General features: G+C 39.8%; 1 protein-coding gene across 3 annotated transcripts in view; it reads right to left on the bottom strand.

The window, feature by feature from the left end:
- Positions 1–17,474, bottom strand: part of pex14 (peroxisomal biogenesis factor 14) — a 213,854-nt gene that overhangs the window by 104,909 nt on the left and 91,471 nt on the right. For all 3 annotated transcript variants that reach the window (XM_069918487.1, XM_069918489.1, XM_069918488.1), the window contains one exon: positions 10,003–10,087. In XM_069918487.1, the coding sequence (XP_069774588.1) occupies positions 10,003–10,087 (85 nt within the window). The remainder of the gene's footprint in view (positions 1–10,002; positions 10,088–17,474) is intronic.

Below are 17,474 nucleotides of genomic sequence, written 5' to 3'. Positions count from 1 at the left end.
CCCTGGTTTATTCATCAATGCAACCAAGTGCTAAATGGTTCCTGATCACAAAGGTATGAGGTGACTGTGCGAATTGCTCAAATAATATCAAAACACCTGGAAACAAAATAAATCGTGTTGGCTTCAAGTTCTTAGTACTCTATCCTAGATCTTAATCTTACCATATTCTATAAAAGAAATCTGTGTGAACTAAATAATTACTTGGAACATAATAGACAAGACATACAAGTCACTATAACCCATACGTCAGGTTCAAATTGTTAGTGCATAGCTCTCTTTTGGATATTACCTTAATTCCTATTGTGCATTAGTTTTGGTTGGGGGATGGTGCTATTTTGTTCACAGGCAGTTCAGGACAATCAAGTCTAACACGAAATGAGTGGCTGCACAGCCTCAGATTTCAATCTCAGGTATCCCTATTCTACCATGCAGCTTTGCATCTGTTTACCCTGGATTGCTGCCTCAATCAAGCAATGAAGCTCAAAAGCTTTCATGATTAATTAGACCTGATAGTACATGCTTTTCTTCAGTAGAAGATTGTTTAATTGTGTAGCTGCAAAATAACTTGGACCTAAACCCTAACACAAGCCAACCATTTATGTTTCCTAACAGAGTCAGTAACCCATAAAAGGATGTTATCAGCAGCATTTAAAAAAAGGGTGGGATGTAATAATCAATCTCAGTTGTCATGCATTTTCATTGCAGTTCTTTTCAGCTACCTTCAGCTCTTCCAACACCAAAGCTTGTACAGATAGCTCTCTAGCCAGGACTACGAAAAATAACTGTGATATATTACAATAGAATTTATTATACCAACAATCAACTGTATATGTAATGAAACATTAAAGACCAAGATTTAGACTGCGTCACACACATAGGGAATTTAATTGAGCTGCATAATCTATCAGAAATGATTAGAGTCAAAGAAACCATAATAAACTGAAGGCCTAAAGAACCCGTCCGCACAGCAAGTAACACACAAATAGTCATTTTAGTCAATTAAAAGACTATAATTCCATTCATCTAACTTACTGTCCAGAGAACTGTATAAACCTATTTATATGGTGCTTTATAAAAATTAGATACTATAATAAGTAGGGTCACAAAAATACAAATATATTATGTCTAATCTTTTAAAATTTAAAAAAAAAACAAATGGCAAACCAGATATTATTTGGAAGTCATGGTTGAATTTTTTTTTTATTCTGACCACTGGTCTAACTACATTTGAGTACCGTCCCCACAGAGTTTGATTCTGTCTTTTGGCTACTGCTAATGAGCCAAAGATCAATTGCTAATCAAAAGCTTCACCTCACACAAGAGTATTCTATCTATCCTCACATGTATTGCCAAGAGCAGACTGAAAACTCACTTGCAGTGCATGATTCAGCTTCTAAACAACTCAGCATTTACGCTATGTTAGCAAAATCTTTGCCACTACATTAAGGTGTATTCATTCCTGACAGTGCCAACTACTCCCAAAATTTAACTAGCACAGGGGATAACAGAGATAGCTAAACATGGGACATCTATGCACAGATTCATTGCTGCGAACTCTGCAGAGGAGGTAAAAGTCCTTGCCACTATTATACTGGACAACAAAGAATTTGTTTCCTGAACACTTTATGGATTTTGAGCTGCTGATCACAAAAACCAGTTTAAAACTTTCCTATCACAAACCGCTTTTAGACATACCCTATTTTTGTGATTTCTTGTCATATTTTAAGTCTACTTCAAGCATAGAAAACCATGAAGTACATCGTGTCATTGAAAATTCATTTTCTGCATTCACACTTAGGACTTTCTCTCTGCTGATCTTGGTGCAGTCAGTGATGAACATGGTGAATGTTTTCACCAGCACATTGTAACTTTTTTTTTTGAGATTTCAGATTTATTGTCAGAGTACATACACGACATCACATACAACCCTGAGATTCCTTTTCCTGCGGGCAAGGCAAAATTTCTATTTATTGGTCATGCAAAAAAAAACTCTACATAACATAACTTTTCAAATTCAATAAAAGTTAATTTAATGTTTCTCCAACTTCCTACGTTACACTGAAAATCTGAAATTATCTGTGTTCAGCTTGAAGTTGTCTATTATAATCCCCAAACTCATTTCAGGAAGCAAACATTTTGGGGAAAAAAAATTGTTGTCCAGTAGTCTGCATCAAATTTTCCAGTTTCTATTATACAGCAAAAGAGAGTAATTTGAGGCAAAATTATGTATTAGTTTAACTTAATTATCTTAAATCATTTAACAAAGCTTTAAATACTTGACAATGACAGAAGCAGAAAAAATGCAAGTTCAAAAATAATCTGCTGGAGGAACTTGGGTGGGGGGGGGGGGTTGAGCAGCATCAGTAGGAAAAGAATGGTCAACGTTCATCCAGAGCAGATGTTCAAACCCAAAGCATTGACTATCCTTCTTCCTGAATGATGAGGCTCGACCTGCTGAGTTGCTCCAGCAGTTGGTTGGTTGCTCCAAATTCCATCACCTGCAGTCTCTCATGTGTCACTAGAACAAATGCAAGTTCTATTTAGCAAAATATAAAAGACCAATTACATCTCCAAATTTCTCATAGATTGTATTATTCCAGGTAAGAGTTATGAACCAACCAGTAAGACTAGTTTAAGTCATTTTTCTGTCCTCTTTTATAAAAAACTAACTGAAGCATCAACAGGACTATTTTTACATGTACACGAAAAATCTTTACAAAACTTCACTGTATTTTTACAAAGTGCCCCATCAGAAAATAACAGTATGGATTGAATATTATCTTCAGCTTTTCAGCAAGTGGATGGGTGTCAACATTCTAGTGTATCAACATTGTTTAAAAAACAGACAGTACTGAAATGGCCTCCATTTGCCAGATACAATTGAGTCAGGTAAATGTGCAGTAATGCACCTTGGTGGGGGGAGAAACAGAAAGAAGTACAAATGGTATTATTTGAAAGAAGAGCTGGAGCAGAGGGAACTGGTGTTTAATAGTCAAGGTAAAGAGGAAACTAATTACGAACACGGGAAAAGCAGCTTTGTAAACGGAACTGGTTACAAGAAGCAAGAAAGTCACCTTGAACTTTTACAAATCAATGCTCTAAAAGTAATTCACTGCCATCATTCAGGAGATTAGTGGATTCAGTTATGTAGAGGGTGTGCAAAGAAGGTTCACTAAATTGATGCCAGGGATGGCAGGATTTACATATGAAGAAAGGCTGGATCGACTAGGCTTAGGGAGGGGGGGATCTTATAGAAACATACAAGATTCTTAAGGGATTGAACAGACAAGATGCAGGAAGGTTGTTCCCGATGTTGGGGAAAACCAGAGCCAGGAGGTTACAGTTAAAGGATAAGGGGGAGGTCTTTTAGGACTGAGATGAGAAAAAAAAATTCCTGTGGAATTCTTTACCACAGGAAATAGTTGAAGCCAGTTCTTTTATCTATATTTAAGAGTTAAATTTGGCCCTTGTGGCTAAGGGGATCACTGGGTATGGGGAGAAGGCAGGTACTGGGTACTGAGTAGATGATCAACCATGATCAAAATGAATGGTGGTGTAGGCTTGAAGGGTCAAATGGCCTATACCTGCACCTAGTTTCTATGTTTCTAGAAGACAAGATTGTTTCCTTTATAATAATGTAGGTTAAAAGGAAGACCTAATAAGGCTGTTTAAAATTTTGAAGGGCTTGATAAGGAAGATAGGTTTAAAATACGAGTCTCTTCTGGCAATTTTGTATCAGTCAATGAGTTTGATCCAGTATGGGGCTTGGCATTATAGTTGGGCTCAAAGTAAACAAACAATTGTACAGCTAACATAATCAATTTAGTCAGGAAATAGTTAATTTAATGGGCAGAAGAGGCAGAACTAAAGGAAATTTTTTTTCATAATTTAAACATGTTCTTTGTGTTAGATAGGTAAAGTGAGAATAGTTTGATTTCAGTCACTTACAGTAGGCTCAACAACCATGGAAATAATCAATCATATCCATTCCCTCAAAATAATAACAAAGGCTGTGGATAGATTTTAAAGAAAACAATTGCTACCTCTGCACGCTGAAAGTCCATCCTGATGTCATTTCACTTAAGCTACTCTACCTTTTCCAAGACAATAACATTTTCCTCCCCAAAAATAGAGTCAGAATTTCAAGAGGACGCAGAGTTCCAAAGTATGGAGAGAAGGTGAGATGTGCAAATATATTAAACAGATTTTAGAGATGTGAAATAGGCAGACAGGCTAAATAATCTATTTCTTATTCTCCGATACCATGATGCTATTATTCTGTATAGCCAAATACTGTGTTCTACAACTCATCAAGCTATGAATTGCATTTATGGATAGTATTTTTCCAAGGTTAATTATATGCAAATACCGTCGTTATGAATTACATGCAAATATAATTATCTACATCTTTGATGCAGATCTATGGATTTACAAAACAGTCACATAACATAATTTATTGCTGCTCAGTTTGAGCTAAACACAGCAATGTTGGTTTAAAAAAAATTCTAAAGACCAAAGCCCTTATCATTTAATTTATAAAAGTAGACTGCAATAATGTCATAAGTGTGTGTATGTGTGTGAATAAATATATAAAATATATACATATACACACGCACACACACACAATTTTATTTTTAAATATCAGACAGTAGCCGCTGTCACTCTTGGTATATCAAAAATTTTATTATACAATGCAGCACTCAGCTGCAAAAGAGGTTTAGCAGCCTTTGACACAAGATGCCACTTTGGTCATGGAGTTGAAGCAACTGAAGAATTTGAGGACAATAAAATTATCTGCCTTCACTCATTAAAGAGAGTTATCGGCATTCTGAATAGGAGCATTTCAACTAGCACTTTACCTCACCAGAAAAAAAGTTAACAAGTTTCAATAGAAAATTTTAGGCACCACTCAAAAACATGATTAGCTTTGACTAAGCTATTGTTAACTCTGCTAGAGTTTTTTTTAGACAAATTAAGGGGCATTTTAGGAAAATTTGTTGAGACTTCAATTCTCAGAGAATATTAATTCCAGAAATTCTCTGAAGATTTCATCGAAAGTCGATGAGAGCAATTCACTGGAATAACATTTTGGAATCCCCATCAGATGGTGAGTACTAGGTCATGGGCATCTTGGCCTTCTTGGGATGCAGGAACAATGAGCAAGGACATAGAGACTACAGTTGTTACTTGCTAGGGGACAGAAGGACTGGGTTCACTCTTCCTTCATTGTGATTCAAGACATTTCTCCAGCTCCATACAACCTAGACCAGGAATTTCAGTACAGAACAGAATGTTTTATCCGAAACCCGTGGGACCAGACACTTCAGAATTAAGAATTTTTTGGAAAATAGAATAGCAATGCCAGTACGTTAAGTAATTGCCCCGGTTTCAGATTCATGCAAAACAAATTCACACTCTAACTAGAACGCTCTCAGGACTGGGGTGGGGCGAGGGGGCAGGGGGGTGGGGGGGGGGGGGGTTGCAGCGGTACTGGACAAGGAGTGCTTCTATAATTCCACTGTGGTTGCAGGGGTGCTGGAGGGTTGGGGGGTGTCTGGCAGAGGGAAAAAATGTTCAATTTTCTGATGTTTTCAGTATTCAAAATTTCAGATAAAAGATTTTGTACCTGGACCAGAACTAGGAACTTGTGGGACCTCTCCTTTGCTTCCAAAGTCATCCTGTAACATGTTCTTTTATGACAGCAGATGTTCCCTACTTCATTTAAAGAAGGGGGTGTTCCCCCCCCCCCCCATAAGTGTAAGAAATATTAATTCGACAGGTATCACTTTTATCAGTTGTCAGCACTTACTTCGCTGTGATCACTACCGACTCATAGCGAAGTACTGGTCACTCCAACTCAAACGAAGTTGAATCAAATTGAATCAAAGTTGCACCACAACAAATCAAGACTCTGAATTTAGACCATGCTTGGAATGAGACTCTCTGATTTCAAATTTTCAAAAAATACCAAGGATTGTGACCAGATGCAAAGTCTCGACATTGATAATTCTTCCAACCCCCCCCCCCCCACAAGCACTGATGGTGGTGCTCAACCTGTTGAGTTCACCAGCAGATTTTTTATTTAACCCAAGGTTTTTAAAATCAACTTCTTTACTAAAGTGGTTTAGTATTTTAATACTTGACCAGTGGACTTTTTGCGACTGATGCTCAATGCAGAATATAGAGAACGATACAAAAGTGGAATGCTGAATAGCCAAGTAAAATTATATTACCCAAAGGAATGGTTAGGAAGGAAATAAGAGGTGAACATATATGATTTGTTTCATAATGAAGTGCAGGAAGTCACTTAGAAGGATGGTGCAAACTTATTTAAATGGGATGAAAGGAGAGTTTCGGTTTTCAATGTAAATGTGGGTGGGAGGTAGAATTTTTAATGTATTCAAAGAATATTGATAAGCTAATGATGGACACAATGGTCCGAATAACCTGATTCACCATCTACATCGATGATAATCTCATGGTCATTGCCCTGATGTCTCATCGAGAGACTCAATGTCAAATTTTTTTTGTTAACACTCTTGTGAAGCACCGTTGGAAGTTTTGGTCCATTAAGGGTATTATCCAAACAAAAGTTGTTGATTAAAATAAGTTCCCATGAAGTAAGTGGCAGAAGTAGAACTGCCAAGTAGGATAAAAATGCCAAAAAAACTAATTTTATTATAGTGTAGTTCTCCTTTCTGCTTCCATTGGTACAGCTTAGCATTCAGTGGCTGAACTATCCAGGCAAGTGTGTTTCCATTATTTCATCGAGCAAATTATTCCAAACGTTCATCATGCTTTGAACAAATACACTTTTCCCTGGTCTATTTTAAATGTCCTTTTTGGTCATTGAAATTAACATTCTCCCAGATCAAAGAGTTTACCATTTTCATATGTTTATTCATTACATTAACAGATCCAAAGCAGGTTGCACCAAATTTTCCCTCTTGACTATGAATATTTTCTTGCACCTCTCAACTTTTATACTTGGGATTGTTCTTTCTAATCTGACTTGAATAATGGCAGAAATAGAGTGGCCATTCCAAAAGGAGGACATGGTCATAGGTTCACATGCACACACGCACAGTTTTTAAAAAATTACATTCTTAATAAAAACTTAAATGGTGTTGCAAAAACAACAAATGCAAACACAAAGTGTTTATATATTTACATATATATATATATATATATATATATATATGACCATGGCCACCCTAGGCAGAAAATGATAGTAAAATTAACCATTTGAAAAATGCATTGATAATGGGAAAAATACATCCTATGATATTATACTTCAGGAGTCATCAAAACAGATTTTGTCACCAATGATTGCAATTAGTGACTTCATTTAGCTCACTTATCAACATATTTGATTTGGAAGCTTTTAAAAGAAAAGATAGGATGGAAACCCATTGCTATTCATTCTGGTGCAAAGCAGCAATGACATCGTGTGGGTCTAGAGTCTCCTACAGGCAGCAGGTAGGAATGATTAGATCCCTACCCTGAGAAGTGATTGTGAGACAGTATTTTTTCTCTCCCTCCATGATCCAGCGGGTTTAAAGTAAGCCTTCAATTTACAATGATGATATATGAACTCTTAGCCTTCTGTTTGTTGGTCCAGTGTCGTAACCAATTGGCTCCCATCCCCAAAAGCGCAGAGGATTGTACTTCGATGAGATGTGCCTGGTTTTCTGCTGTAACAAGGCCAAATTTTCATCCTGACTTCTTACATAACTATGATTCAAGAGGAATGAGTTTTAACTTGCACGGAAAGCCAGTTTACCAGATGATTAGAGTTGCTTAAAGTCGAAAGTCCCTTTCCTCAAACAAAACACGTTTCCTTGCAGGGGGTTTGTGCGGTGACTAGATAATAATTAATACCCAAGTAAAAGCATCGTGCTATCAGCCCAAAGTTTGCTTTAATAGTAACAAAAGATTCTCTTCCACAGGAATCTCGGTTGTTGACTCTGACAATGTTCAAGTTTATTATCATCTGACTGTACAATGCTACCCAACAAAAGTGTTTCTCCAGACCACAGTGCCTGCACGCACACACGCATGCAGTATACAGAACAACACAACACATACAAATTAAAAATAATCCAAGAATCAGAGTTAAAGGAGAACTCAAACTCATTATCTTTCACAAAAAGTTGATGAAAAGCTTAAACCTGTTCAATCAAAAGTTTTAACACTGTAACAAGTCACAAGTGAGCAATCAATCTGGTCATGAAAAATCAATTTTCTAAGCATGAAGCCTCATTCCCTCCGAAGAACATTTATGTTTTTTAAATATACAAGTTTGTACTGTTCATTCTGTTTCTCTCAATCCTATATCTATGCACAATCTTAACTATGACTTAAAGATAATTTGTATTTCCTTGATTTTACTTTGTGCTTTGCCATGCGTGAACATTTCTCATTCTGCTGACCTGATCAACATCCCTGCTGCATTGCCTCATGCAAACATTCTTCATTCTGATAGGCTGATCACCAATTTCTTAACCAGTGTCAGATGAGGAGCAGTCGATGTTCCAAAGCCCATTAAAACATTTGTCAGTGAATTAAAAGTGACCTAAAAAATTGGGTTTAAACAGAGACAACACTGTTGCAGGGAGCAGAGGTTTAGAAACAGAAGCCCAGATTTCAAGGACATAAAATCTACACAGGAGAGAGAAAACGCTAACAAAACTGGCAAAGCTTCTGGGGGATAAATCTAACTAAGTCAGAAAATTCATGGTGGGCTTGAAAGTTAGAGAATAAGAAGCGATGGATTCGTGACAGGTCAATTTTTCTAATCATTTAGAGAACGAGGCCAGCATTTATTTCATATCTGTAAATGGCCTTGTAAAGATGGTAGCCTCCTGCCTCCTTAGCTGCTGGCGCACAAAGTGTACTACAAGCTCTCATACATGACAGTTGGGTAGGGAGTTCCAAGGTTTTGTCTCGGCATCGATTTGTTCTGCAAGAGTTTGTGATGCAAAGTTCTGGATGAGTTTCAGATTTCTAAGTTCTGAATAAGAATTACAGTAACATTGGTACTGAAAACAGAGGCAGGCAATATACAATTACAGGTAAACCCTGCTTTACAAATTTGTGAAAATTCGCTTATATGAAGAAACCCGTGTTCGTTTTTACAAAGAAATTATAATGGGTTTTAGCTTTTACAAAAATTGTCTTCAATAGTAGTCAATGGGTCTTTGCTTAATGAATTTCTGGTTTACCAACAGTTTCTCAGTAATACTCTACTTTTGTAAAGTGGGGTATACCTGTAAACTAATCTTCACTGGTACAACAATTTCATTAATGAAAAACTCACAGCTCCATCACTAAAAAGGTGGCAAATTCTGCAAAAGGTTAACAAAGAAAAAATTGTATCCTTAATATGCTTGGCCAACCAGGAACTGACAATGTACCTTGGATATTAATTCTTTCGACAGTTATCTCTAATTTTGATTTTATCCATGACCATGTAAAAAATGGTCATTTTCAGCAAGTTTTGCCTGAAGGTTTGGGTGGAGAGGGGAGGGAACATTATATATTTGGTGCATTCCATATTTTGATCTTGAGCAATTTTGTATAAAAAAAATATCATTAATGCCAACAGAAATCGTTTTACTTTTGCATTTTCCATCAGTAATCATACCATTCATTTTTTTTGGTTTGCAAAATTTGCAAATGCTCAAAATAAAATCACAGAAAAATTCGATTCAATGTTCATAAGCCTGAAAAATACTGCCCAGGGATCACGAAGCCAAGAGTGAAAAGATTCACCGTAAATTTCTGTTAAAGTGTGCTTTATTAGTTTTTCAACAACATGTATGGAACAATTCTAAAACAATCTCAAGCCTCCCCCCCCCCCCGCCACCCACAAAATATCATTTACAGCCACAATGTGAAATGTCATTTTAAAAGGCTGATTGGTTAATTTGACATTGATTTGTTCAGCAGGACCATCAAGCAACTCTCTCTGGAACTGAACGAGGTGGGAAAAGGACATACCTTTCTTTTTTAGGAAGGCTTTTCTTGTTGCTAATGGACTCTGACGAACTCTTTGGTTTTGCAAAAACTTCACTGCAGTGGTAATCTATTGGCAAAGAGAAAGGGACAATCCATTGAGTTAAAGGTAAAATCATACTGAAGATCAAATAGCATACCAATAACAACCTTCGGAAATGATCAAAAAATACATTTTGGTGGGCATTTTATTATTTAAAGGAAATATGCCATGCACAAAATTTCTTCAAGAATATTTTCAACTACCCAAATAAATTCACAGAATCAATGGAATCCTCAAAATTCAGCCCATCAGGCCCACAGTTTGTAACAGTGGAAGTAGTACAGGTATATCCAATTCTCCAGCTCCTTTTATGTACCATACAATTTTCTCCCAAATTACTTTTAGAAAACCACAATATTTATGTGGGCATTTTTAAACGTATGAATGTTTACCAATGGATGGTGGGGCTATTCATTCTGGAAACATACCAAACCAGGGCTTTTCTACAGACTGGAATAATATTAAACCATTAAAGGGGGCCATCACAAACAAATTTACGGATCTCGGATTATGCGTGGGAGAGGACAAAGATTACCTCCTAATCAGTATCTAAAGATCTATGATAGACTTCCAATGTATGATCAGGGTGCAATAACACCACCCATCTTCCCTTTATAAGTCATGTTAATAATTTTCTGAAGTGAATAAGTTGGGCTCTGCTTTTATGTGCTTCTCAAAAAATATTTCAGACAATACTATTTATTCTGCAAGTCCAACAACAGACTTAAGGATTGACTTTGATACCTCACACTTCCCTTATTTGAATATTAAGGTCCAGAGAGAGCCTCTCTTTCTGACATGATTAACTGTAACAGATTAATTAGCCCCATTCACACTGGCACTATTTCTTTCTTTGGCTTGGCTTCGCGGACGAAGATTTATGGAGGGGGTAAAAAGTCCACGTCAGCTGCAGGCTCGTTTGTGGCTGACCAGTCCGATGCGGGACAGGCAGACACGATTGCAGCGGTTGCAAGGGAAAATTGGTTGGTTGGGGTTGGGTGTTGGGTTTTTCCTCCTTTGCCTTTTGTCGGTGAGGTGGGCTCTGCGGTCTTCTTCAAAGGAGGCTGCTGCCCGCCAAACTGTGAGGCGCCAAGATGCACGGTTTGAGGCGTTATCAGCCCACTGGCGGTGGTCAATGTGGCAGGCACCAAGAGATTTCTTTAGGCAGTCCTTGTACCTTTTCTTTGGTGCACCTCTGTCACGGTGGCCAGTGGAGAGCTCGCCATATAATACGATCTTGGGAAGGCGATGGTCCTCCATTCTGGAGACGTGACCCATCCAGCGCAGCTGGATCTTCAGCAGCGTGGACTCGATGCTGTCGACCTCTGCCATCTCGAGTACCTCGACGTTAGGGGTGTAAGCGCTCCAATGGATGTTGAGGATGGAGCGGAGACAACGCTGGTGGAAGCGTTCTAGGAGCCGTAGGTGGTGCCGGTAGAGGACCCATGATTCGGAGCCGAACAGGAGTGTGGGTATGACAACGGCTCTGTATACGCTTATCTTTGTGAGGTTTTTCAGTTGGTTGTTTTTCCAGACTCTTTTGTGTAGTCTTCCAAAGGCGCTATTTGCCTTGGCGAGTCTGTTGTCTATCTCATTGTCGATCCTTGCATCTGATGAAATGGTGCAGCCGAGATAGGTAAACTGGTTGACCGTTTTGAGTTTTGTGTGCCCGATGGAGATGTGGGGGGGCTGGTAGTCATGGTGGGGAGCTGGCTGATGGAGGACCTCAGTTTTCTTCAGGCTGACTTCCAGGCCAAACATTTTGGCAGTTTCCGCAAAGCAGGACGTCAAGCGCTGAAGAGCTGGCTCTGAATGGGCAACTAAAGCGGCATCATCTGCAAAGAGTAGTTCACGGACAAGTTTCTCTTGTGTCTTGGTGTGAGCTTGCAGGCGCCTCAGATTGAAGAGACTGCCATCCGTGCGGTACCGGATGTAAACAGCGTCTTCATTGTTGGGGTCTTTCATGGCTTGGTTCAGCATCATGCTGAAGAAGATTGAAAAGAGGGTTGGTGCGAGAACACAGCCTTGCTTCACGCCATTGTTAATGGAGAAGGGTTCAGAGAGCTCATTGCTGTATCTGACCCGACCTTGTTGGTTTTCGTGCAGTTGGATAATCATGTTGAGGAACTTTGGGGGACATCCGATGCGCTCTAGTATTTGCCAAAGCCCTTTCCTGCTCACGGTGTCGAAGGCTTTGGTGAGGTCAACAAAGGTGATGTAGAGTCCTTTGTTTTGTTCTCTGCACTTTTCTTGGAGCTGTCTGAGGGCAAAGACCATGTCAGTGGTTCCTCTGTTTGCGCGAAAGCCGCACTGTGATTCTGGGAGAATATTCTCGGCGACACTAGGTATTATTCTATTTAGTAGAATCCTAGCGAAGATTTTGCCTGCAATGGAGAGCAACGTGATTCCCCTGTAGTTTGAGCAGTCTGATTTCTCGCCTCCTGTTGGAGCTCTGCGCAGAACAGCGGCTTGTCATTACAAACACCCTTTTTCAGCAGAGGGACAGCCTTAAGACCACCTGGATGCATCCCCGATCCAAACACTGGCACCTCCTGGACTACATCCTGGTGCGAGAAAGTGACAAACAAGATGTGCTCCACACCAGGGTCATGCCTAGCGCGGAATGCCACACTGACCACCGGCTGGTTCGCTGCAAGCTCAACCTTCACTTCAAGCCAAAGCCCAGGAACAATAAAGCCCCCAGAAAGAGGTTCAATGTTGGAAAACTGCAGTCAGACGAAGCGAGAGGAAACTTCCAGGCAAACCTCAAAGCAAAGCTCGACGTTGCAACCCGCCTCACGGACCCGTCCCCTGAAACCCTCTGGGATCAGTTGAAGACTACCATACTGCAATCCACTGAAGAGGTACTGGGCTTCTCCTCCAGGAAAAACAAGGACTGGTTTGACGAAAACAGCCAGGAAATCCAGGAGCTGCTGGCAAAGAAGCGAGCTGCCCACCAGGCTCACCTTACAAAGCCGTCCTGTCCAGAGAAGAAACAAGCCTTCCGTCGCGCATGCAGCCATCTTCAGCGCAAACTCCGGGAGATCCAAAATGAGTGGTGGACTAGCCTCGCCAAACGAACACAGCTCAGCGCGGACATTGGCGACTTCAGGGGTTTCTACGAGGCTCTAAAGGCTGTGTACGGCCCCTCACCCCAAGTCCAAAGCCCGCTGCGCAGCTCAGACGGCAAAGTCCTCCTCAGCGACAAGATCTCCATCCTCAACCGATGGTCAGAACACTTCCAATCTCTTTTCAGTACCAACCGCTCAGTCCAAGATTCCGCCCTGCTCCAGCTCCCTCAACAGCCCCTAAGGCTAGAGCTGGATGAGGTTCCCACCCTGGATGAGACATATAAGGCAATCGAACAACTGAAAAGTGGCAAAGCAGCAGGTATGGATGGAATCCCCCCCAGAAGTCTGGAAGGCTGGCGGCAAAACTCTGCATGCCAAACTGCATGAGTTTTTCAAGCTTTGTTGGGACCAAGGTAAACTGCCTCAGGATCTTCGTGATGCCACCATCATCACCCTGTACACACTGGCACTATATCCCATTAATAAACTGCCAATACACCAGTTAACAGGCCAGTGCGAATGCTTACGAATCGGCTCACAGGTGTCAGATCACCCCCAGGGATGGACCACCAGGCAGGGTGTATCATCCCCAGGGCGATGTGATGCCTGTGTGCCAGTTAGCCCAGTGTGAAAAAGATAGGGGATATCCTGGGACCAACTGAGGATCAGTTGAGGATCAGCACCCCTCTCCCCTGGGATGCCGGGTGGTGAGTGCGAAAGGACACAGAAAACCGGTTAACAGTGGTCCAGTGTGAACAGCAAAAACGACTTCTTTAACCGGTTTGTTGAATGGCCAATTTTCACACTGGCTAACAAGTAAAGTAACTAATTTCCTTGACACATCTCTCTTTCTCTCTCATTTTATTTTAAAGAGAAATTTAAATTGTCTCCATAACCATTGTGGTGCAGTAACTGGTGTTTGTAAACTCGCATCTCTCTTATTCTTATTTTCCCAGATTTTTAACAAATTTAGCATCTCAACTTCTTTCTTTTATAAATTTAAACATACACCACGGTAACAGGCCATTTCAGCCCACAAGTCCGTGCCACCCAATTTACACCCAATTAACCTGCACCCCCAGTACATTTCTAATGGTGGGAGGAAACCAGAGCCCCCAGAGAAAACCTGCACAGACACAGGGAGAACGTACCAACTCCTTACAGACAGCGCGGGATTCAAACCTCAATGCCAACCGTGCCGCCAAATTCACTGGGCTCAACTCTTTTGTTCCTTAATGTTTCCACCAAAATTCCAAGTAGATATTTCACTGCATTGTGTGCTTTATTGTTGAAAGAAAACACAATACAATCTTAACGAACTTGAAATGCTGTCTGTCATTTTACCAAATGTCGTTCACACCTTTTATTTCTAACCATTTCCACATTAAATAAAGAATTGGATTGTCAAATATGTAAGGCCCAATGTGACATTTTGTATAATACGGAGTGGGTAGATTGACAACCAGATGATTTAAAAAATATTTTTATTCACACAAACCTCAACATCTCCTTCATTATAAAATATTTCGACCGTCTGGAGATGGAATGCATCAAAGCACATCTCCCACAGGTGCTGGACCCATTTCAGTTCACCTTTAGAAGAAACTGTCCCACAGATGATGCTATAGCCTTGTCCTGACCCATTTGGAGAACAACACCTCATACACCAGGCTGCTGTTAATTGACCAGCTCGGCACTGGTGCACCTCAGGGCAGTATGCTCAGCCCATTCCTGTTCACAACTACTGACCCATGACTAAATCACCAGATCCAGCTCTAACAATGTATTCAAGTTTGTAGATGACACAACAGCAGTCGGCCTCATCAGCAACAACTATGAGTTGAACTACAGAGAAGAGGCAGGAAATCTTGTGAAATGGTGCAAGAGGAACAACCTGAGTCTCAACGTGGACAAGATGAAGGAGAAGACCATGGACTTCAGGAGGATCAGGAACCACTACCTTTCATTACATATTAACATCTCTGTTATGGAGTGAGTAGAGAGCACAAATTCCTTGGAATTCACTTAACTAGTGACCTTTCATGGATAAACAACATCTCCTTACTTGTCAGCGACAGCAACTGTACTTCCTGAGAAGATTGAAGCGGGCAAGGCTACCAGCTGCCATTATGTCAACTTTCTACAGAAGCTTCATCGAGAGCGTCCTAGCCGGCTGCATCAGTGTGATACTATTGCTGCAGAAAAATGGATCAGAGGTCAATCCATAGGACCACAAGAGTGGCAGAGAGGATCACTGGGGACTCCCTCCCCTCCATCAAAGTCACCAACAGACATGCAAATTCTTTGAGGTCCTCTTCCATCCCACACACAGCATCTTACAGCTGCTCCATTGGAAGAGATACAGGAGTATCAGCGTCAGCACCGCCAGGATGAGGAACAGCTTCTTCCCACAGGCATTGAGAATGCTTAGTGACCAAAGGAACTGCTCAGACTAACCACCTGAGACTCTCAGACTTATGGAACACTAGTCTGTCTATCTATCTATCTATCTATTTATTTATTTATTTATTTGTATTTACGAATACTTGTCCTGCATGTGTTTCTTCTTCTTTGGCTTGGCTTCGCGGACGAAGATTTATGGAGGGGGTAAATGTCCACGTCAGCTGCAGGCTCGTTTGTGGCTGACAAGTCCGATCAACAAAATGATAATATTTTGTTACATTTTGCATTGTCAGGGGATAAATATGGTAGAATTCTTTGTTTGCATGTTTATATATGTACGTTACGCCTGGTTGTATGTCTTCTTGTTTTGCACGGAGGACCAGAGAACACTTGTTTTGTCAGGTTGTACTCGTACAATCAAATGACAACAAATGTGACTTGAGCTCTATCTTGGAAGAAACAACTAACATGTTAAAAGACTCATCCCACCGCTACCACATACTCTTCATCTTACTCTCCCATTAGGGAGATCGTACGTCACCAGATTCAAGCACAGGATTTTTCTCACTGTTATCAATCCTGAACAAACCTTACACTAGCTGGACTGCTCGTAAAACAAACTTTCTCGTTGTACCTCGGCATATGTGACAATACAGAATTTATGTAAAGTAACAAAAGGCAGCAATTTGGAAACGTCATTACTGCATTAAATGCATTCCTCATACTGAAAATTATTACAATATGTTCAATTCCAACACATGTAGTTAGTGATTCCATTTTACAAATCTTCTACAATTGGTTAAAATGTTTATATCTGCATTATTCTTTTAAAGTCGTTCATTTTTAACAATTGTGCCAAGTTTTTAAATTCTTGATAATTTTGATACCCGATGTGAAGGATCAAGTTTAACTATTAAAAATGAAAAGGATTAATTAGAAGTATTGCCCTTTATGTTTCTTGCAATCAATACATTATAGCACAACGTGGGCTGTTTTAAGAGCAAATTATTTCACCCAATGCTCCCTAAACTGTTAAACTACTACCTGAAGTCTACATTCCTTTGCTTAAATATTTAAAATCAAATTTCTCCTCATTTCCATGCTCCCTGCCCTCACATCCTTTCCACCCATCATCTTCCCAAACATTCTATCCCACTTGGATGACACTTAGACAAGTTTGCACTCTGCTATTTGCAAGGATTGGTAAAATATCACAGAAACAAAAGGAATTCACGCCACCATATGCTTTAATGCAAACACTTTTCAATCACCCAGTCCTAGAAAAATCTCGTCGTATGCATTTATTGAAAATAATTATTTCAGCTGATCCTCAGAAATTAACAGATTCATCTGCAGTTTAAAGATATCGTATGTTTGGTCCCCAAATAATTTTCTATTTGAAACCGATGATGCTCTGTATCCCTGGGTAAATGAAGGGAAAGAAGAACACTACATTTGTACTTATACCATCTACACACTAAATTTTATTTTAAAACCAATAAAATTACAAAGACCTGCAAAGTGACCAGATGAACATTTCAACAGTGGATAAACTTCTAAAAATCTCGCAGCTGCAAAAAAAAAACCCTTTCACACTGACATCATTCATGGGTCACTTTTGCACCCAGGTGGCTCGAATTTCCTACATATAAAACATCCCAAAAAAATTACCCTCAAATATACTCCATTCAAAGCTATTAACAAACAGAAATGAAAACCCACCAGTCATCAAGGTCAGTGAATGACAACGATTTAGGGAAGTACAAATATCAGCACCAATGGGGGATTTAAAAAAACCCCACAAAGCAATTATTTGCTTTGATTAATCTAAACATTGGAGCAACGTTTGAAAATTCTGTAAAAATATTCTCCATCAAAGATCAATTCCTACTCAGCTGCTTCCCAACCTATCATTGGTAACTAGAGAATTTTTTTTAAAA

This window comes from Narcine bancroftii, chromosome 2, assembly GCF_036971445.1.
Source record: "Narcine bancroftii isolate sNarBan1 chromosome 2, sNarBan1.hap1, whole genome shotgun sequence".
Lineage (NCBI taxonomy): Eukaryota > Metazoa > Chordata > Chondrichthyes > Torpediniformes > Narcinidae > Narcine > Narcine bancroftii.
Note: the sequence above shows the minus strand (reverse complement) of the source record. Positions and strands in the feature narration are given on the sequence as shown.